Source organism: Trichoderma breve, chromosome 2 (genome assembly GCF_028502605.1).
Source record: "Trichoderma breve strain T069 chromosome 2, whole genome shotgun sequence".
Classification (NCBI taxonomy): Eukaryota; Fungi; Ascomycota; class Sordariomycetes; order Hypocreales; family Hypocreaceae; genus Trichoderma; species Trichoderma breve.
The window spans coordinates 6,152,677-6,174,471 of record NC_079233.1 but is presented as its reverse complement, the minus strand read 5'-3'; the positions used below and the strand labels follow the sequence as shown (position 1 = coordinate 6,174,471).

Below are 21,795 nucleotides of genomic sequence, written 5' to 3'. Positions count from 1 at the left end.
GCACTTTTTTCTTAAAATATCTTGTAATATTGATGATTCCAGTCTTTTACAATATGTCCGTCCCGAGGCTGGGAAGAAGTCAACGCCTCCACAGCAATATATAGCCCAAAAGAAATAATATCCATCCCACCATGCTTATAGTTATACTGCTCTGCAGTAATACTAGATAGTTCCAAAACAACAAGCATGTATGTACGTTAATCCCACTATGCATACACAAACGCCTCTAAACCGGGTCTGTAATCCGTCTAAAAGAGGAAATATGCTTATAAAATAAACGACAATGCATCCAAAATATTCGACTCAGTCTTCATGGCTGCTTAAATCGCCGTCCTCATCACTGTCAGTCAAATCCACCCTCCGCTTCTCCATCTCATGCTCCATCATCTCGCGATACGTGCTCCAGCTGAGCGCGCCGAAAGCGACAATGATCATGGAGCCGCCAATCACGGCTGCCGGGCTCAACGGCTGGCCCGTGATGAACCAGTCCGCAATGGCAACGATGAAGATGGTCAAAAGGGCAGCGACGGACGAGAGCACGGGCGATGTAAGAGAGATGAGGATGAGGAACGACGCGCTAAAGGTGGCGTTGGAAAGGACAGCAAACAGGATGAGCCAGCACGTCGAGGCATTGGGGATCTCGAAAATCTCCCACTTGAGCCAGTGTAAGATGGGAAGGGGGATCCAAAGCACAGAGATGGTGAAGAGGCCAATGCAGGAACCAAACGTGTTTGCAAATATCATGCCCCGGCCAGGGGAGACGCCGTCGGGAGGGCAGGCAAAGCGCTTGTACAAGACTTCGTACAGGCCGTAGAGCACGGAGCCAATGCCGATGACAATGTTGCCCAGAAAGCGGCTGCCGGCATCCACGTCGCCCTCACCCTCGCCCAGGCTCTGGCCGTCGGCAGACGAGGAGCCAGAGCCGGTATCGCCATAGGCCACCACTAGGACGCCGACGATGGCGATGATGACGGCAACCGACTTGTCCATGCGCAGCGGCTCCTTGAGCAGAGGCACGGAGAACGCATAGGCAAAGAAAGCAGAGCAGTTGTAAATGGCGGTGAGGTCAGATGGCGTGGTGAGGCTGACGGCGATATACCAGCTCAAGCCGGCCACGGTCAACGCCGTCGTGATAAAGGCCGTGGTGCGGGCCAGGTAGCGGACAGACTTGGACGCGGGCCGCTGCAGGCCAAAGACATCGAGCGTCTGCAGCTCGACCATGAGCGCCGTTGACTTGACCAGCTGCACGTGGCGCCTCCAAAAGGTCGGCCACGGCATATCACGCTTCTGCAGCCGCAGGATGAGCAGCTGGGCCGGCCACATCAGCACCCACGAGCTGTGCGTGAAGAACATCATGCAGTAGGCCTTGTCCCAGCCCAGGTCGCCCTGGATGTAGGCGCTCAGCTCCGTCTGAATGCAGAACGCAACCAGGCTCAGCACCAGGAAGAAGGCGGCGTACGTGTACTTCTTGCGAGCCGACTGGGCGGCCAATTGGCCGGGGCTGCGGCTGCGCATCGTCGAGCGTCGTGTCATTGCCGGTCGGGGCGCGGGGGAGTCGTACAGAGGCCCAGAGGCAGAGTTGGACGCGCCGGAGAGTCTGTCGCCAGAGGATCGCGAGGATCGGCCTCTCTCGACGTCCTTGTCTTCCAAGTCTCGCCCTTCCGAGTCGGGCTTCGATAGCAGGGGCTCGCTGGATCGGCCGTCAGCCGTCGTCTCACGAAAGAGGCCGGGTCGAAGATTATCCGAGCCCATGATTTGCGTCCAAGAGGGCACAGATCGTCGCCGTTTTCGTCTCAGTCAGGGTCCTCGTTTGGAATGATGGATTGATGATTCTGCTCCGTCGTCTCTCTCAGGAGCGAAAGCGTCGTTCGGATGGCTCGTATTCGGGCGATGGCCGCCAGCAGTATTTCGTTTGGCGCGAGCGTCGCGGAGACGTTGGCTGTTGCGGGAGCATGTGGCTATCTCGAGCGAGATGGCGAAAGGAGCGCAAGTCGGGAGTTTTGGTACTGTAGACACTGTAGACAACTGTCTTTACTGACGAAGAAATCCACGACTCCGTGCTCCGGAGATTCGGATCTTCGCTGGTAGATAATTGGCAGGTCTAGCGCAGATCCTTGGGCTTGGCAATGGTGAGATGCGACGGGTTTCAAAAATGAATGGGAGTTGGATTCAAGAGATGAAAAGGATGCCGTCATCAGACGGTGCTGACGGTGCCTGTAAACCCCCAGGCTCTCTGCCTTATGGCGGCCACTAGGGAGGCCCCTGAGGGACCCCCTAAATCCTCCGGGGCAGGCTATTGGATTTTCTAGCGTCGCACTGGAACCTGTCAGAGGCTGCACTGTAACAGCTGATGGTCGCAGTCGGTCCCATCACACGGACAAGCACACAACCTACAAACGCCCTATGCGGACTTGGTGGATGACGTACGAGTACCAGGCAGTGTAGCAGTTGAGGCTGAATGTGAAAACGGATGCGATCTTGTCTTACATGTACCGATACTCGCGAAGTGGTTTGATAAGCATATGTCTACTATTAGGGAGGTAAGACAAATCATGTAATAGTCCCGTACTCCGTACTGTGCTCAAGCTGACGACGGCAATATGGGAAGCAGCAGAAGCAATGAGAACATGGAAGACATATGGGGTCCATGGCTGTCGATAGAAATGCTAACTCAAAAGACTCCAAGTTTCATCATATGACATGTATTAGAGTATCGTCCCAACATGAAGTACGGACTCAAAATACTTGTATATCGTTGACCTTATCTTCATAGTACGCTCATTTGATTGCGCATGGCCCGGTCATCTGACATTCACGTACAGGTACAGTAAGGCTGCTGCCCCCACCCAGCTTTTATTTCGCTCCTTCACCAAACAAGACCTTGATAGGGTCATATGTGTATTCCAAGTCGCCGTGCCAGTAGTTGGTGGACTCCGCCTTGGAGATCGCCCACGCCTCATCCAGCGCCTTCACAACCTCCTCGGGTAGCGGGCCCTTCTCAGCGTTGTCCAGGTTGTTCTCCAGTTGCGCGATGCTGGAAACACCAATGATAATACCATCGTTTCCGTCCTTGATCTTGAGACCAGAGTGGTGAACAACCCATCGCATGGCAATCTCAATCAGCGTCAGTCCTGCCTTTTCAGCAGCTTCCTCGACAACCTTCAGCGATTCAAAGGTGCTGTCGCGGAAGTATCTGCTGCGGTAGGTGTTTGCGATGGCTGTGTTGCCGGAGTATCGTCCAGTTTCCGGGAGGAGATCCTGGGACTTGATCTTTCCTGAGAACAGGCCGCCCGCAAGAGGGTTGTAAACGACAATATCGAGGCCGTAGCGACGGCATGCAACAAACAGCTCCGCCTCAATGTTTCGAGTGATGGCGTTATACATGCCCTGGTAGATGGTGGGACGGATCCAGCCGTTGTATTTGCATGTCATGACGACCTCGGCTACTTCAAAAGCTGTAAAGTTGCTGACCCCCAGCTTTTTGAATTTTCCGGCCTTGTGGAGACGGTCAACAGCCTCGAGGGTTTCAGCAAAGGGGACTCCACGGTCAGGCCTGTGAAGATACAGAATCTGCGTCGCGATGGTTAACAAGGCCATTCTACGCTGAGTGTCTCTTTTCTGTTTGATCATATCATGGACTCACGTCGACGGAATCAGTGTCTAGCTCCTTCAGGCTCTTCTCGACGGACTCGACGACCTTTTCGGCTGTGTTGTCGCCAAGCTGCGCAGGGTACTTGACCTTGGTCGCCAAGGTGAGGCCTCTCTTTTTCCAGTTGGCCTGGCGTGTGAAGTCTTCTTGGGTACCACCAACGTAGACTCGCGCCGTGTCAACCTCATTATAGCCTCGAGCCTGCAGGACGTCAAGGGCCTTGTTGAAAGTGTCAAGATCGGTGATTCTGGCGCCGTCATTCTCGTTGGGGCCAAAAGTCATGAGACCGAGGATAACTCGGGGCTTGGAAGCTTGAGACATCTTGGCTTTTTACTGGACTAACTTGTTGGCTTAACTTGCTGGTTGTTGTTGTTGACCAGCCTGAGGTGAGGGGAGGGCATCTACCATGATATATAGGCGAGAGGGGTCCCGGGTGTAAGTAGGATACGACGCTTTACATCCGGGGCTGAACTAGAACTGGGTCCCGACTCCGACTTGCATCGACTCAAATATCGCAATCAAGAGCAGCAATTGGTCTATCCCACTTTTGCACGATTACATACATGAGATCCCTGGAAAGTGGACAACTCGCAGACGTCATTGCTCGCAACCGTCGCTACGAAAATAGAGCATGGTGGCAGTCGTGTAAGCCACCTAACATAACCCCCATTATTCATCATACAAAGTCCGATCAAACGACTTGAGACATCTCCGAAGTCGCATAACTAGACTTACACATTTGAGGGGCCTATCAAGTCTCAGGGCCGCGCTAAGTCCGCGCGCTACGATCGCAGATAATGTGCTGACAAACAAGCAGTTCGCGGCAACATCCGTGCGATTATACTAAGCTGCAGGTGGAAATAATAGCCGCGGATGACTATTGCATAGTATTACACGCGGTTAAATTACACGTATTCAGTCTGTATCTTGCTCTTCATTTCGAGACCTTCTCGCAAACCCCTTTCATGGGCGGCTCTGCTTCAGTAACCTTTGCCATGGCATGGCTGTCCTCCCCAGAGGGCCGGATTTAGGACATTGACGAGATGCTACTTGTATGATGAATCAAAAATTCCGCCAAATGAGGAGCAAAGCCACGTAAGGTAGCAATTGAAACCTCCGTTCTAAAGCGGGATATGCATTCAAACGCGGGAAATGGAAATACTCAGATGTTGAACTCATGGAGATAGTATCGGTTACTGCCGGCTTCTTAGAAGGGAAGGGTTCGCGATTGGCGACTGAAGTACTTGCTTGCTTATTTGGCACACCCTCGGATTTTGCAGTCAAATACGAAAGCTCCAGGTATACATGCAGATCCGAAGTACGGAGCTCAAATAATTACAGGTGAATGTGTGTGCATGGCTAATGAATGATTCAAGTTCAACGAGCTTCTGAACTCTTCATGGTGGGGGTTTCGAATGAACCAAATTCAATGGCTGTACTCCGTACGGAGAACCGATAACAGATAACAAACGCCGCCGGAGAAACCACGGCAAAATAACTGCTCAACCTGCGTCCTGTAAATGCCTGTTAACAACTCGATGGAGTTTGTAGCTTCAATAAGACGTGGTGGAATCGGCTGCCTTTGCGCAATCTGTGCAATCCGTCTGTCTCAAACATGATCCAGTGAGCATCTGAAACTCTTCCATGCGCCAATTGACGTCTGACAGTTGCCCAGGCGCATCAAAACATAGAGATATTCACACCATGAGGGCAAACCTGGCCCGTCATGGCAGGCGACTACTTGTCTGCCAGGCGAGGACGGCGCCATCCTGCGCTGCATTTGCGACTCCAGCTCGTCGACGGTCGATTGCTCCGAGGCCAGTATCCTATGCCAATTTCGAGCGCACGTTTTTCAGCGGCCTGTTCCAGAAGCCTCCGCGAGAGGTCAGGCAGCCTGAGTACGAGCCGGGATGGCTGCAAATCATGGTCTGGAGGAGTCGCATGCTGGACAACGTCAGACCGCCGCCGCGGAAGGAGTTGATCGAGTCTTGGAAGAAGTTTATGCAGTCGAAATTGGCCACCCGCATGCCTCTGAACAGCACACAGGCACTGCAATGTCGCCGACTGCTGGAGTATCTGGCAGTTGTGCCAACCAACGAGCCGGGCGCCAGAACGCTTACTCTTGCCGACCTAACGATGGCGAGGCAAGTGCTACTTCAAACGGAGCCAATCGAACGAACGCAACATCACTTAGATTTCGCCAAGGCACTGCATTCAGCATGGCTATCGGGAGACTATCCCAAGACTCCTAATGCCGTGGAATTACAATGGGTCCACCTCATCAAAGCCATGTGTCTCTATGGTGGATCTCGCGAGGCCTTGCAAATGCTGTATGAGAAATGGGAACAGCCAGAGTATGCTGTTTACCTGAACCAAGAGAACCAAGTCCACCTAGTAGAAACCGTTGCTCAGGGTCTTGCAAGAGAGGGATGTGAAACCGAGTTGGTGGAGTTGGTCGAATATGCTGAGAATCACAGAGTACCATACGATGTGAAGATCCAAGCCGTCATGGTAGAATTCTTTGCCGAGCGAGATCGTGTCGCGGAGACAAAGCACTGGTTCAGCAAGCCTCTATCGGGAGGCATACCACGAGCGGCAACCTATCGCACGGTGGCGGTCTTTGCCATGCGCAACAACCTTCAAGAATGGGCTACTTCTCTGTTCCGCGAACTTGGAGAATCGCAGCCAAGGAGGAACCACTGGAATGTGTTACTGGAGGGAATACTCATAACTGGAAAGAGTCTTGCCGAAGTAGACACTGTAATGTCACACATGGTTGACCGCAAAGGAGAGGTGTCTCCGGATACTAGCACAATCAACAGTCTTCTCAGAGTTGCCTCTACACAGCGAGATGCGGCACTAGGCGATGACATTCTTGCTCTCGCCGCAAAAAGAGGGCTGGCTCCGAATGGAGAAACTCATTTAATATTGCTCGGCCTACGACTTGGAACTAACAATTTGGTGGAGGCACGAGAGGCATACAATCAAGTTAGGCATATGCAGCCCTGGACGAATGAGACCAAGCCTCATCTCTTTGCCGAATTTCGCAAGATGGTCAACGAGTACCTAGTCGCGCTGACAGCCCAGAAGCTGCCCGATTTCAAGCTGATTTCATCTATGCTGGAGGCCGTTGAGGAAGACCAAATGAGGCTCGAGCCAGCCACAGTGGCAGCTCTCTGCTTGAGATTTTTAGAGAACGACCAGCATTTTGATGTCATGGATATCCTCTCCATTCACTCCTTTTTATACAGTGAATCAGAGCGAGAGGTTATCCAAAACGCATTTGTCGCGTTCTGCCTCGAGCCCAGCACGAGCACGAACAGAGCATGGGGCGCATATCAGCTTCTCCATCAATTCTTCCAAGACACCAGCTTCGAACGACGCGTGGAGCTGATGAATGCGTTTTTCCAAAGGAGACGCCCTGACATGGCTTCACATGTCTTTGGACACATGCGCGCACACCGAAATAAGTCCTATCATCCCACAATGGACACTTACATCACTTGCCTGGAGGGAATTGCTCGATATCCCGACCACGATGGGCTGGAAATGGTGCACAACATGCTAAAGATGGACACCACGCTACAGCCATCGACGAAATTATACACAGCTTTGATGCTGGCATACGCCGGCTGCGGTCAGCCCTTGATAGCGCTAGACTACTGGGGCCAGATCACTCAATCTAGGGAAGGGCCCTCATATGCGACACTTGAGGCGATGTTTTGGACACTGGAAAAGAAGACGGGTGGACATAAGCAAGCCCGTGAGCTTTGGGAGAGGATGGAGAGGATGGATTTGGAAATACCGCAGAGCGTCTACAACGCCTACATTGGCGCAATTGCTGGCAGTGGGAATGAAAAGGAGGTTCGAGGACTGATCATGAAGATGGCGTCTGTCGTGGGGTCAGAGCCAAATGCTATGACGTGAGTACAAATCCTCAATCAACTATTTCCAGTTTTCGCAGTTGCTAACTTATATCTGTAGCCTTGGTATTGCATATAACGCTCTACCCGGACAGCCTCTTCAGCAAGGATTCCAGGAATGGGCCAAGGGGCGATACCCCGATGTTTGGGCAGAACTGATGAAGGTGGGACGGCGCATGGACGAGTACTCGCTATGCCAATTCAAAATAGAACGGGTCATGAAGGCCTAGAAGGAGTGTATAACAATGGAGAAATATATGATCATGACATGTATCTATACATAACAGGGGGTAGCATCTATTGTACACATAGTTGGGAAAAAAAAGAGCAAATATAGTATTTCATGAGTGGCCACACCCATAGATGGCGGCTCACACAACATCCAACCTGACCCCAATGCTTTTCGTTTCCATTCCCTCTCTCTTATCTCCTCTCAGGGAAGAAGTGTTCCCTGATCATTTCAGGGTGAGCGTGAATAGTCGGGTACAAGCCCATACCCTGAACCCTGCGAATCATCTTGGCAATCTTGCGCTGGTTGACAGGACGAAGGCTCGTGCCAGAAGAGTGCGTAATCTGGCCAGACGTAGAAGAAAACTCCTGAATCAAAGAAAAGTTCTACAACATTCCCAAGTTAGCCAACCGCCCCCCACAGCTTTCAGAAACAAAAAAAAAAAAAAACACACCTTGTACATGTCCAACGGTCGAATTCCCAGCGCATCAATCACATCTCCTCCACGAGGCGACCTCTTCCTCCACTTCTGCATCTCCACGGGGCTCATATCATGCGGCGAATAAACGTCTCCCGCATCCCACCTCCGCGGCATCTGCCTCAAGTAGTCGTTCGAGTTCTTCTGGTTCCGCAGCAGCTCAATGTTCGCCTGCTTGTTCCTCATAGTAATCTGCCCGTCACGCTTAAACCGGGTCATCAAGTTCGCAGCAACGTCGCCTGGATTGCTCGCCGCCGCACGGGGAGCCTGGCCGGAAGATCGCGAAGGGCCGGGGTTGTTGATGGAGAGGAGGCTGCTGCTGGAGGAGGGGCGGTGGTGGACAGGCTCGCGGGGAGCACATTTTGAGGCTGAGGTTGAGAATCCGCGGATTGAGAGGCCGCGGACGGCGCAAGAGGGCAGGAACGGCGGCATTGCGGGCGGATTGAATGCTTTTGCAGGAGAATTGGTTGGCAATGAATCCCGCGGCTCTTTTGCTGGTGATGCGAAATCCTTTGGTGTTGTGCAAAATGTGGAGTGTGGCGGGGACGGAAAACGTTCCGCCTTAACTGGCGTGCGCCCCGCTTTGGAGTTCCGCCTTTTTTCTTCCAATTTTCTAGGCGTCTCAAAAAATTGTCGAGATAAGCATTTGATCCAAATCTTCCAGCAAAACCCAAACTCCGATACCCCCATCCTTGCTTTGCGCCAGATCCAACCTCGGATCACTCTCAATCTCTCAATTAGACGGCCAATCTTAGAAATACCAGCAATAGCGATTACGAAGCCCGATTGAGGATCCTACAAGATGGTGCGCAAGCTCAAGTATCACGAGCAGAAGCTTCTGCGCAAGACAGACTTCTTCACATACAAGCAAGACGACAACCACCGCGACAAGCTCGTCCGCAGACGGTACATGATCCAGAAGCCCGAGGACTACCACAAGTACAACAGAATGTGCGGTGTAAGTTTCTACCAATCAACACAATACTCTAGATCCATCCAAACCATCACCAACTCTCCCTCTCCTCCAAATCCGCCCAACTAACATTCTTCTTCTTCAGTCCATCCGCCAACTCGCCCACCGCCTCTCCCTCCTCCCCCCCGAAAACCCCGTCCGCCGCAAACACGAAGACCTCCTCCTCGCAAAGCTCTACGACATGGGCATCCTCTCCTCCTCCTCCAAGCTCTCCGCCGTCGAGAACAACGTCACGGTCAGCGCCTTCGCCCGCCGCCGCCTCCCCGTCGTCATGACCCGCCTGCGCATGGCCGAGACCGTCCAGGCCGCCACAAAGCTCATCGAGCAGGGCCACGTCCGCGTCGGCGTCGACGAGATCACAGACCCGGCGTACTTGGTCACGCGCAACAACGAGGATTTCGTCACGTGGGCTGTGGGAAGCAAGATTAAGAAGAACATTATGAAGTACAGGGACGAGCTGGATGACTTTGAGCTGTTGTAATTCTATTGTTGGAGGGGAGATTATGCTGAGGGTGGAATGTTTTTTCGAATAGACTGCGCGTATGGGGAGAGCGTCTTGGTCGATTGTCATGGGGCTGGTTTGGCGTTATGGGTTGGGCTGGAATATTCCTGGATTGAACTTTGGTCCAATGCTTCAAGATGGGCAGATTTTAGATGTCCAAAAATGCATTTTATTCATAGCATATTTCACTACTGACAAATGTGAGCTTGTGAATATCTTCATGGCGGGAAAGACGTAGACAGCATCTTGATGCGCATTCACAGTGACATGCCACTGGTATATCTTTAACTTTGCATTTCTCAAAGTCGCGTTTCCATCACTATTCATGATATACATCTAGCTCACAAATTGTCAGTAGCATTATGTTAAGCTTTCTTAGTGACAGCCTTGGTGGCAGATGCACGCATGGCTACTCTCTGCTCACTAATCAGCAGCAATCTCTTTCAGTAGCCAAATAAAGTCACACCGTGAAATTTATCGTCAGGATCATACCAAACCCTTGTTAACCATCAGAAGCGAAAAGCCCCCCTTGTAGGTGAGCAAGAATCCATCGCACTGTGTTTCGTCCGAGCTCACTCATCGACGTTTCCATTCTCTCACGGCCATTCATTCACCCGCTCTCAGTCAAATGTGTGAGTATCCCAGTCAATATCCCATCTCCTGAGCTCTGTCTCCCCTCTCGCATCCCAAAACGTGAAAATATCCTTCCCAAAACCATCAACATTGGTCATCCAAATCTCACTATCTCCAAAATCTTCACCAGCGCCTAAACGGACATCCGGAACTCCACCCGAATCGGCCCCACATCCGTAGCCTTCTTTGCATCGACACACCAAAAGGCGCAGCTTGAAGAGAAAAACAGGGCTAGGCTCACATGGCTTATAAAAGATGAGCTCCAGGTTGATAAACACACTGTGCGTGACGGCTATAAAAACCCACACTCACACGAGCTCCCACACTCTTCCCTTCCTTTCCCCCCTGATCGGCTTATAAGAGCTTGGTTTTCTCCTTGTTCTTCATAGAGCCCTTCATTTTTTCCTCAGCGCTTTTATACAAAAGCGTGTGGCCGACCAGAACATCATCGTTCTCCCATTCACTTTTATAAGAGCCTCCTGAGCGCCGAGGGTAGTCACCCTCTCCCTCCATCGCCATGCCCATCTTGGCCACTATTCAAGATGTCTTGGCCGAGCTCATAGGTCCATGGACTTTCATGGCCATATCCTTCTCTCATATTCCTGCGACAATTCGTGGGCTTATCCGTGACAAGAATTATCGCGCGCTCTTCTCCTTCGATGGATTCCGCGAAGCCCTATTTGGCACATTTTGGGCCACCGTCGGGCCAAATGTCAAGCTCAACGGCGAGCAGCGAGTCATTCCTCTTCTTGAAGGTCGTATCAAGGGCGGTGTCATCCATGACGACGTCGTGAGCACTCCAGTTTACGGCACCGTCATCGAGGTCGGCGCCGGGAGTGGCATGTGGGCAGATGTTCTTGCCCGTTTCCGCGAAAACACCAGCGACGCAGACAACGCAGCCGGCCTTCGCAACAGGAAAACCACGGGCGGCCACATCACCAAGATTTATGGCGTAGAGCCCAACCCAATCTCTGCCAAAGCGCTCGAGAAACGTGTCAAGGACCTTGGTATGGATGACATCTATCAAGTCGTCCCCGTCGGTATCGAATCTGTTGACGACCCCTCTGCATGGAACGGAAAGATTGAGCCGGGCAGTGTTGATTGCATCGTTGGCGTTCTTTGCCTGTGCAGCATTCCCGAGCCCGAGAAGAATATCAAGCTCTTGTACAAGCTGCTCAAGCCGGGCGGGCACTGGTACGTTTATGAGCATGTCAAAGTTTGGCGCGGAGGCCCGTTGATCAGCCTATATCAGCGTAAGTAAAAACACTCATGAGTCTCCCGATGTAAGCATACCAGAGGCTAACCGTGGCCGGCTCTCCAGGCTTCACCAACCTCATCTGGCCACACTTCTTGGGTGGATGCCAGCTTTGTCGCGATACCGAAAAGAATCTTAGGGCCGCTGGTCCCTTCCAGGAGGTCGATCTCGCACAGCCCGCGGAACGTTCGTCTTCGTACCAGATCTTGCCTCACAAGATTGGCACTCTGACGAAATAAATCCTGCCATCGAGGCCTTCGAAATAGAAACCCTCGTTTGAGCAATATCTCGTCTCAAAGCTCGTCGTCATCGTCGTCATCCAAAAGGAAAATTGAAGTCCTCTTAGACTCACTGTCTGCCGGTATCGGCTTCTTCTCATCGACAATTTCCTCTTTTTTGACGTTTATTTTTTCATCCTTGACATCTTCTGCCTTCGTTTCCATTTTGATTTCGCACTTCACCCCCTCATTCGTTTCCGTTTTTGCCTCATTCTCCTCTTTCATGTTTTTGAGCTTAGATTGAGGCCAGGGGTCCAAATCTTTGAGCATTACCCCGCTTCTTGCTTCATCCTCCTTTATCGCTTCCACCTTTGGCTTGTGTTCTTGCTTCAGGGTTTTTACCCTTGCGTCTGCCGATGATCCTTCGTGGTTGACTATACCCTCCTTTGCATCAAGGAATCCCTCCTTTCTTAGCCTAGCCTCGCGCCTCTTATAGAATGAATTCAAGCAATTCCTTCTTGCTTCTGTCGTCCAGTTTTCCACAATAAGGGCAAAGTCCGTAGCATTGGCAAAGCCAAATTCTCTAGCCATCTCACAAAATTGGCGCAAGCAAACATCCTCGGGTGGCTTGTAGGAGCTGTGAAGCCCGTCACCGTCGCTCTCGTCGCTATCTGCAAACAACGTAGTTTGGCCCGCAAGATCTCCTTCTCCAAACAAGTTCATGGCCGCTCGCCGCGAGAGCTGCTCCTCTACCTTGGAAGATCCAATCACTTCAGAGTTGTCATGCGTGTACTCCACACCAGCTGCAGTGAGAATTGCTTGCACAGCGTCGCTTTTTGGGCGGCTTATCTTTGCCTTTTGGGATTCCGGGGTCTTTTTCTGATCTCCAGAAGTCAGCAGGTCTGCCAGCTGGCTGAGTCCTCCATCTTCCGAGTCGGTGCCCTCTTCTCGTTTCACGACTCCCAAATCTTCACCATCTTTGGCCGCTTCTTCCATATCAACATCAGCCAAGTGCACTCCAGCTTTAGCCTCAGCAATGTTTGTCTTGTTCACAATATCGCGCAGCAAGCCCATGTTGCTATGGTAGGTGAAGATGTTTGATAGGCCAAAGATTTCGCCAGTTCGTTCAGTGTCTTGCTGAACACCGCGGAAATATCGTCGCTCAGATGATGCAGTATATCCGATGTTTGCCTGCTGCTGCTTGTAAATCTGCCGAGCATAGACAATTTCCTCAATTGTTCCCACGGAAATGAGCCGGAAGACTTCGACATCACGAGTCTGGCCAATTCGATAAGCTCGGTCCTGGGCTTGCAGATCGTATGCAGGATTCCAGTGAGGGTCTATGATGACCACCTTGTTAGCCGAAGTGATGTTTAGCCCAACACCACCAGCCTTGGTCGATATGAGGAACACAAACTGCGTGGGGTCGGAGTTGAACGTATCCACCACATCTTGCCGCGCTTCGTAGCTCATGGAGCCGTCCAGATAGCTCACGGTGTAGCTTGTATTGGTAAAAAGGTGCTGTAGTATGCGGAGTAACCGCACGCTGTGGGAAAATACCAAGACTTTGTTTCCGCTGCCATGCCAAAATTTGAGCAGCTTCCTCAAGATCTTCCACTTGCCACAGAACTCTGGATTGACCAGGTTACTAATCCGATCTCGCTTCTCATACAACTCTCTCCACGTATCAGGCATGCAAGTCTGGAGTGTTGCAAGTTCATATGCATGCTTTTCTTCCATATCTGTCGTCTGAGGTACCAGCAGAGTCAGGTGGTTGGCTAACTTTTGCAGAATTATCATGCTCGGGAAGACAATGGTTTGCCAGCGTCTGCCACTTGGAAGAAACTCGTTGCAACACCAACCTCTCTTGCCCCCATGCTCGCAGTCTTCTGAAATGGTCTTCAATATTGCCACTTCTTTGCTGCTGAGGAAATTTTCGTATGCTTCCGTTTGTAAGTCTGTAAGGGGGCAAAAGACGACTCGGTCGGATTTTTTCGGCAACTGATCAGCTATCAGTGACTTCATACGGCGCAAAAAATACCGAGGAAGAAGATTCTGAACCAGCTTCTTTGCGGTCTGCCGTGCGAGACTCAGCTGTGCAACCGTTGCTTCATGAGACTGGCCGACGGTCAAGGGCTTCGTGATGGTGTTCGACCACTCTGCTTTAGTACCAAAATGACCTGGGTTGGTCCAATCTAGCAGTGTCCAGAGCTCTTCGTACCGATTTTGTATAGCTGTTCCCGTTAAGCCAATCCGACAGAGGGCGTTGATCTCTTGCATTGCTCTGGTAGTCTCCGAATAGCGGTCTTTGAGACGGTGGCACTCGTCGGCGATGATGGCATCCCACTGCACCATGTTAATAGAGCTGCGAGAGTTTTTGTACGTCTCGTAGGTTGTAATCATGATTTCCAGCATCCCAGCACGGGCCGCACCAAGTACGTCGTCCTTGTTTGTCCCGTGAAACAGATCCACATGCCACCATCCCCATCGGCTTAACTCGTTTCTCCAATTCATAATGAGAGATCCGGGACAGACGATTAGTACTTTGGGATACCATCGGTCTCCAATAAGCCTTATCTGCCTCATACGTTTGTCATCTCTTTCATCCCCCGTTTTTCCAAAGGCCGCCGTCAAAAAAGCAGCGACTTGAACCGTTTTGCCGAGGCCCATGTCATCTCCCAGGATGCCTCCTTCTTGGTACACAAACTTTTTGTGCAGAAACCGGACACCTTCAACTTGGTAATCGCGCAGATACTGGGCGATTGATGCGGGAATGAGACCACCTGATTGAGGAAGTTCAACATCCTTGTACGGCCGAGATGGTTTGATACCACTTCTTGGGTCAAAATCCGGTCTCTCCTTGAGCTCTCTTAGCCTCCTTGACTCATCAAACTCGACATTTGTATAGTCAGGGGGTAGCATCAGCGCTGATTCGTGGTATAATCTCTTCTTGGCGTCAAAAGCTCGCCTCCGTTCAACCAAGTAGTCCGGAAGATCAACTCTCTCCAGCTCGTCTTCTGTGTGCTCGACATCTCCGGCCACTCTTGAAGCTTTCCTTTTCCCCGCAGATTTTCGTTTTGTTCTCCTTTTCTTTGGCTTGGAGGGCGCCCCGTCTGATTCATCTGTCCACTGCACCTTTTCCGTGAACTCCACTTCGATCTTCCTTTTCTGAGGAGGTGGTTTGGCCGGTCCCTCAAAGTCATCTTCTAAGTCTGATTCGGTATTGTCATCATCTGAGAGTTCTATGACATCCATGGCCATTTTGAGCATGAAAGTGGCAACAAGAGCCGCAATAGATTCGTCGAGAGAAACGCGTAGTGATAACACGAGGAGATGGTGAATGATGCGAGATCACGTGATGCATCCTGTGCTGCCTGCCTGAGTTTTAAGCTGTAGGTACGGAGATTTAGGGCCTTGATTACAGTGGTGTGAAAGCTTCCAGTCAGCCCCCAGCAATTGTGTTCGATCTGTTTGCTCTTGTGCCTCACATAAACAGAGAGAAAAGACTTGACTCATTGGTATGGCAGCACTTTAGAATTAGCCAATCCCATCACCAGCGCAGCGCAAATAGCCGTGCATCTCATTATTGACGTCATGTTATGTATACCTGGAATTGGCCTATAAGACGCTGTAGATTTAACCTTCAACACTTTAGGCGCCAATTATAGACGTAGCGGGTACATCGAGCCGCTAATATTAGACCCATTGTCTCTCGGTTGGCCTCATTAGATTTCTACAAGCACCGCCAAAAGTCGATCACGAGAATGTCGAAAGAGTCGCTACTCAGTACAGCCAGACACTATGACAAGAACGGAAATCAGCTTCAAGTTTGATGCATCATCATCAATCATATAAATAGCAACATCTGCCTTGAAATATGCTAGCCCGCTCCATAATTAATATGCAGCCGCCTCTGGTTCAGTCGATGTACATGTACCTATCGTGTATATGCCGCTCGCCTCCGCCTTGAGTACCTTTCTCTGTGCCTCAAGCAGCCCAATTCGACAATCTCACCGACAACTTGGCATCAAGCCTCACTGGCACCGCCCTCTACACTCTACACAAACAGCCAACATGTCTGATGACTTTGAGGCGGTGAGAAACATCTCCGGCGACCAGGCCAAGGCAATTCTCCTCACTCTTTGCACCAACCATGTCATTCGTGCCAAGGTTGCCTCTTACGCCAAGCGACTTGACCAAGAGGAATCAAGCAAGAAGCGGAAACCCGAGTCTACCATTGCCATCTGTGTGCAGTGCGACCAACCGTTTTATGAAGAGGATAACGATGAAACTAGCTGTGTCCATCACGATGGTTAGTCCTTTTGATGCAATTTGCAGCAATTTAAAGTGCCAGTTCAGACATTGCTAATCGAAAATGATAGGCTTGTTAGAAGTCAATTACAAAGCTGAGGTCTGGGAGGAAATTGACGATGATGGCCCGTTTGGCTATGAGGAAGATGTTCCAGAGGGTTTTAACTGGAACTGCTGTGGCAAAATCGGCACCTCTGCCGGTTGTATAAAGAGCCCGCATCAGTCAGATCCCGAAAAGTCGATGAAAAGCGACCATGTTTCGGAGAGCAAGTCCAAGAATGATGAGTAAAGGGAGATAAAGCGGAGGCGCATTCGAAGGGTTATGGCTGAGCGCATGGGTGTTTTGAGCAGAGTAAGCCAAGTGACAAGGTCGCAACGGCTACGGAGTAGTGGTGCAAGTCTTTCAATCGGGTGTTTGGTCCAAGATATGAGTGCAGTTTCTGGAGTAATGGCATTATCTTTGCAGACTTATCTGTGTCATCCTTCACTAGGTAGTGAACTGAATCTGTTGAATAGGCAATCTGTTACTGGAACACATCAAATTGATGACCACATCACCATCCTTTAGCGCCAAAGCTCTCTTAGGCCCGCTCTCTCGATGAGATAATCGCCATGCACGAGCCAAGCCTCAAGTCTGGGGCAGATTCCATATAAAAGAGAAAGACCTAGCACAGTCGATACACGTTTTCCAGCTATGCTGAGCTGCTTATGCTAGCAATGTCTGTGTGGACGATGTCGAGGATTTGCTCAACTGATGAGCATGATGGCTCGAAGTATTAAAAGACGTCGGCTCCCAAAGCCAGAATTGCAGAGAATAAGTATACAATCGCCACTAGCAGATCATCTCAAGTTATAAAACGCCTCAGAATTAGACCAAAATGGCGGCAAATCTCACTTTATCCCCCGAGGAGGCGCATGATCGCATCGCCATCCGCAAAGTCATCGATCGTTATGCTCACTGCGCCGATCACCGTCTAGCAGACGAGCAAATGTCGCTCTTCACCGAGGACACGAACTTTGTCGTGTATATGCAAGGAGAAGGCACGGAGCCCTCGCAAGTGATCAGTAAAAGAGAAGACTTGAGGCCCGTCTTTGAGTTCCTCCGAGGATACACTCGCACGACGCATTTCAACGGACAGAGCATGATCGACATCGGACCGGACGGCAAGACTGCCACGGGAGAAACCTATTGCATGACGTATCATTTGTCCGAAAAGGACGGCCAGCGACAAATGTTCATCGGCAGTTTGCGGTACCAGGACACCTTGACGAAAGGAGATGATGGGACATGGTTGTTTTCAGAGCGGAAGTTGTATCTTGATTGGTCAGAGACAAGGCCGTCCAATCCATAGTGCTTTCTTCAGGTATATTTAAGGGAGACGCCATTCATTGGAAAGAAATAGCTGAAGGGGTTGCATTATGAATGTCGATCGTGCCGTATAGGCTTCTATCTGTTTCGCTTGCAGTAGAATATTAGCCCATGTGTCCTTCCGCTAGCCAACACCCAGCCGTGTAAGCTCACCTTCATTTCATAAAGTCCACTTGCTGTCTTCTGCCTTTAGCCTGAAGAAATTAATATCTCATTATCAGTCAATGATGCCTAATTCGTCGATCTCGATACCATGTTTTTCGATTGACCCATTCTTATATCACAGATCTTTGTGTAAGCGCGCGTTTGAATAAATTAACAAAGAGAATCAAATTGAATTATTCTGTGTTGCGCCGAAATATGCTTCGCACCCATAGTCCATCCAAACGCCCAAAGTGTATATATACAGTCGAAAGATGGACATCTCTATATATTTTGCTGTCCCACTCTATACCATTGCCTCTATCATCTCTTTACAGGCGACCGATCTGTCCGTCCAAAGCCCACTTGCAAAGGACGGGCCAGCCAAGCATGGCGCCGAAGATGGGGAAATAACTGCAAAAAGCCAATGTTAGTACAGTTGCTTTATGTAGTGGTTTTTTGTATTGCCTTGTCTGGGCTACTTACGTGACAACCTTGCCAGCAGTGAAAGTAATGTTCTTGTAATAGTCGGGCTTTGCAGGCTTCATGGTGGTTGCGAATCTCTCGTATGGGTGACTCTCAAAGACACGGCCCATTCTTCGGACTTGAGTGTAGAAGGAAATAGGCTTGCGAACAGTGCTGGCAGCAGCGCGGGTGACGGTGGCAGCAGACATATTGAGAAGTGTTTGAAGTTGAAGATATTATATAGTGTAATAAATTTGATTGGAGTTTTCTTGGTCGAATCGAAATTCAAATCTTAGTGATAATACACTGAACGAATCTTATTGAGTTGCGATTATCGTAAAGGTGATTGAGTTGAGAGGTAATCCTCTATGGATTGTATTGTTGTTTGATGGTGTGATGATGATCCAGAAACGAACTTACAGGCTTCCAACCCGAACATTATGTATCCCACCAGCTCATCGCAGGTCGCCGCACACCATGCGGAGTCATTCACTATCGAAATTTGGTTTTTCCCCCATGATGTCAATTTTGCGGTGCCGCCGCTCTCGTGAGACTCCTTGCCGCACATTATGGGCAGATGCCTTACATCCAGCTGGGCGAATATCATACCACTGTCAGGACATTCTGCTGTGCTGGCTGTGAAACTGCCGCCCGCTGATTGGCTAGACCTGACGCTGGCCTTACGCTTTTGGGGCTCTCATCAGTAGGGACGCTCACAGAGTTTGGGGCTGACTGATCCGGATCCCTGTCGGTGGTGCCACTCCGGAGCATCCCGGGGAGGGGGATTGGCCGGGCGCCTCAATTTGCTCTGCCTGAAGAGGCAGAACTGGACATGACATATACGAAATACGGATCTGAAAAGAAGACCCAAGCCGGGCGCAGACGCCGCAGAGTCAGAATCGCCTAACAGAACTGCCGCCCGAGCGTTCCTAATGCGGAAGATTGTCAAATCATGAGGCCGTCCGCAATTTCCTATTATGAGCAGATTTGCGCAAGAAGACAGCATCATGCCACTGTTGACATACATCATCCCGAACCGCCGGGTTCTTTCGTACGCTGTTGCCTCGTAATCCAGGGGAATCGCCGCGTCGTCAAATCACAGAACAGTTGCTATCTCTCAGATTATGAAGATCTTGCGATATGGGATGACATGTTGTCCTTACAAGGGAAGAGGCCATCTCAAGGAGATTTTAGGCCGCTGAGATTCAAGCAACTACAGATCCTAGGGTATGCAAGTGTCTAGTAGCCAGGGGCACACAACATTGAATCTGTCTCTACATCACAAGACGACTTTCGAGAGCAGATTTGATTCCGTAACTTTTCAGGTCATTCCAATCCAATTCAACGAGCACATTATGACATGAATTATGGGTTGAACGGTCTATAAGCGTATATGGCGGGATCTGCGGTGACTGCGGCATCAGCTGAGAATTCCACAGCCGCCGCAGCGCCGCAGCCGCGATCAGCCCAGGCCCGGGTTCGGCCAGCACCGATCGTTTCGCCTCGATTCATGCCTGCTCACGTGGGATCTCTTGGAAAATGCTCCGTTGAAAGAATCTATGGCATACATGAACGCAGCGGAGGACTCCGCATGTCACATGAGTTCAGCTTGTCATCCATCAGGGCCAAAGCTTGTCGCGGATGCTGTTGACCTCTTCCCCGCTGCATGCTTGGTCTTCGCCCAGTCATAAGGCGAAAACTGAATGCGAGTTCCGTCATGCTTAGCAAATGACTCCAGGGGTATTTTGAGAGACCGGTTTAAATAGCATACTGTGCCCCAAGACCCCTCAGAAGCAAACAAGTCGTTGAATTAATTCTCTCAGCCGCAGCGGAATACAGGGTATGTGATCCTTCCCTCGGGCAAGCGACACGTTTTAAGACAACAGTTGAAAGTCGTGGCGCAACTTTAACCTCTTGAGAACAACTTTGGCGAGATGCGCTGATTCTACATGACTTAAAAACAAATATGTGAATTTATCTATGCTATTATTTACAAGTAGTCTCCAAAGGGCCAGGGAAGAGATTAAAATAGATGCAAGTATACACGCACAAAATTTTCGATTGTCGCCGAGTTGATGTACTTTTGATCTAATGAAACAACGTAAAGAGATCAGCGCTCTGTTACGGACTTTAAGAGTTAAATTTAGGCGCTCCTATCCCTTTGGGTTCTTTCATCATAGTATTTTATCCTCATGTAACCCGATCGCCTCGTTGCAGCGCAGATTATGCCTTCATTGAGGTCCGAAATGCCAATAGGTAGTCTGCTTGGCTATCTGATAACGCATGCAGTTCGGCGAAGATTTTCACATGCTTCGCAAACAACCTCATGCCAATACCCTTGTAGAGTTGCATATAACAGTTTTCTTCCTCTAGGAGGGCGCTGCTATAATTACCTATGTTACCACCCTTCGAAGAGGATATGCTTTAGAAGATATGTGTTATCATTGGTGGGGATTGAATAACCACAAGTGGTATCTGCAATTATTTCTGTTGAAAAGTATAAAATCTAGACTCACAAGTATATTTTCATTGGTGTAGGGCTATTAGCCGTTATTGGAAATTTGAGCGCAGATAGGGCCAACGCAGCACACATGTATGGAGTACTTTGATGGTTCCTCAAAGTGCCCCTCTAACATCCCATAGAGACGTACTACATCTATGGCAGATGCGAGTTATGATTAGCATCCCGAATTTCAGAGATTCTTTCTTCTCTTCATAGATGGATGGATGAATAGATACACCAAATTTTGCCCTCTAATTACATTCCTAAGGCAGAAAAGATGTATTTTGTTTATAAACATACAATTGATTGCCTCCTAGGATCAGGTGGCCATCATATTTCCATAATACGCCATTCAACTCCAGATGGCGTCGCTGTCAGCTCTTCATCCTAATCAGCCATCAATGTATCACCCTCCTTGAGTCATTGGTTAGTGGAGTTTGCTATGTGCATATCCGACAGGAGTTCTCGTAATATCGGCTGACAGCTAGGTAGTACGAAATACAAAGTGTGACGAAAACCCCAGAAGCAAACTGTCAATATCTTGTGTTCTAGGGTGAGTGGAGAATGAAGTACAATCGTATATTAATGTACTCGTACTATGAGTAACGTTGCCAGTATCAGATGGAGTACCTTAGGACACACAGAAGATATCGTATTTCATACGGAGGATTTCTACTGCTGAAACTGTAGCCAACCCGAGATACTAAAACGAGACAACTCAACTCCTCAAGGATCATGACCAAAATATTCAAGTGGCTACAATCGAAATCGTATGGTTGATATATCAACCACGTATCTACTACGGGGTCGAATTACGGACCGATCTGTCACCAAGAGTTGAAGCACAACCAACACTCACTTGCATACACCCATGTATAAGACCGCTCATCGACACCCTATCACCACCAAGTTTGCCCCGCAGCTAACATGAGACGTCAATGCGATAAAACTTTTCCATTTCAAGTGCAGTCCTCCGTGCTCCGTAGAGATTTTCAAAATAATTTGCATTGGTGTAACAGATTCCCCTCGTCTGATGTATTTCATGCTTCCCCCTGTTCCCTCGCCATTTGGGTTTAGGGGATTCGTTTTGTGCTGGAGCTTGACTCTTGTGAGCATCACGTGCAGCATCCGCCTAGTTTTCTCTTC

The 21,795-nt window shown here is 49.9% G+C and overlaps 10 protein-coding genes across 10 annotated transcripts; 5 read left to right on the top strand and 5 right to left on the bottom strand.

The window, feature by feature from the left end:
• Positions 1-303: 303 nt before the first annotated feature.
• On the bottom strand, positions 304-1,752 carry T069G_04079 (ceramide synthase regulator domain-containing protein; the record flags this gene model as incomplete). The annotated part of the gene is made up of 1 exon (XM_056171289.1): positions 304-1,752. One exon carries the CDS (start codon positions 1,750-1,752, stop codon positions 304-306), a length of 1,449 nt encoding a protein of 482 aa, XP_056032181.1.
• A 1,101-nt stretch (positions 1,753-2,853) lies between these two features.
• On the bottom strand, positions 2,854-3,970 carry T069G_04078 (aldo/keto reductase family domain-containing protein; the record flags this gene model as incomplete). The annotated part of the gene is made up of 2 exons (XM_056171288.1): positions 2,854-3,570; positions 3,644-3,970. The coding sequence occupies 2 exons, from the start codon at positions 3,968-3,970 to the stop codon at positions 2,854-2,856; spliced, it is 1,044 nt and encodes a 347-aa protein (XP_056032180.1).
• Positions 3,971-5,353: 1,383 nt separating this feature from the next.
• Positions 5,354-7,802, top strand: T069G_04077 (uncharacterized protein; the record flags this gene model as incomplete). Its single annotated transcript, XM_056171287.1, has 3 exons — positions 5,354-6,409; positions 6,497-7,572; positions 7,634-7,802. 3 exons carry the CDS (start codon positions 5,354-5,356, stop codon positions 7,800-7,802), a joined length of 2,301 nt encoding a protein of 766 aa, XP_056032179.1.
• Positions 7,803-7,995: 193 nt separating this feature from the next.
• T069G_04076 (ribosomal protein s18 domain-containing protein) lies at positions 7,996-8,711 on the bottom strand (the record flags this gene model as incomplete). Its single annotated transcript, XM_056171286.1, has 2 exons — positions 7,996-8,187; positions 8,256-8,711. The coding sequence occupies 2 exons, from the start codon at positions 8,709-8,711 to the stop codon at positions 7,996-7,998; spliced, it is 648 nt and encodes a 215-aa protein (XP_056032178.1).
• A 370-nt stretch (positions 8,712-9,081) lies between these two features.
• Positions 9,082-9,733, top strand: T069G_04075 (s4 domain-containing protein; the record flags this gene model as incomplete). Its single annotated transcript, XM_056171285.1, has 2 exons — positions 9,082-9,237; positions 9,338-9,733. The coding sequence occupies 2 exons, from the start codon at positions 9,082-9,084 to the stop codon at positions 9,731-9,733; spliced, it is 552 nt and encodes a 183-aa protein (XP_056032177.1).
• Positions 9,734-10,904: 1,171 nt separating this feature from the next.
• Positions 10,905-11,881, top strand: T069G_04074 (methyltransferase domain-containing protein; the record flags this gene model as incomplete). The annotated part of the gene is made up of 3 exons (XM_056171284.1): positions 10,905-11,145; positions 11,191-11,640; positions 11,709-11,881. 3 exons carry the CDS (start codon positions 10,905-10,907, stop codon positions 11,879-11,881), a joined length of 864 nt encoding a protein of 287 aa, XP_056032176.1.
• Positions 11,882-11,935: 54 nt separating this feature from the next.
• Positions 11,936-15,121, bottom strand: T069G_04073 (type III restriction enzyme, res subunit domain-containing protein; the record flags this gene model as incomplete). The annotated part of the gene is made up of 2 exons (XM_056171283.1): positions 11,936-14,403; positions 14,449-15,121. 2 exons carry the CDS (start codon positions 15,119-15,121, stop codon positions 11,936-11,938), a joined length of 3,141 nt encoding a protein of 1,046 aa, XP_056032175.1.
• Positions 15,122-15,934: 813 nt separating this feature from the next.
• T069G_04072 (uncharacterized protein) lies at positions 15,935-16,460 on the top strand (the record flags this gene model as incomplete). The annotated part of the gene is made up of 2 exons (XM_056171282.1): positions 15,935-16,172; positions 16,243-16,460. The coding sequence occupies 2 exons, from the start codon at positions 15,935-15,937 to the stop codon at positions 16,458-16,460; spliced, it is 456 nt and encodes a 151-aa protein (XP_056032174.1).
• Positions 16,461-17,049: 589 nt separating this feature from the next.
• On the top strand, positions 17,050-17,523 carry T069G_04071 (snoaL-like domain-containing protein; the record flags this gene model as incomplete). Its single annotated transcript, XM_056171281.1, has 1 exon — positions 17,050-17,523. One exon carries the CDS (start codon positions 17,050-17,052, stop codon positions 17,521-17,523), a length of 474 nt encoding a protein of 157 aa, XP_056032173.1.
• A 490-nt stretch (positions 17,524-18,013) lies between these two features.
• On the bottom strand, positions 18,014-18,355 carry T069G_04070 (uncharacterized protein; the record flags this gene model as incomplete). Its single annotated transcript, XM_056171280.1, has 2 exons — positions 18,014-18,095; positions 18,168-18,355. 2 exons carry the CDS (start codon positions 18,353-18,355, stop codon positions 18,014-18,016), a joined length of 270 nt encoding a protein of 89 aa, XP_056032172.1.
• Positions 18,356-21,795: the final 3,440 nt, after the last annotated feature.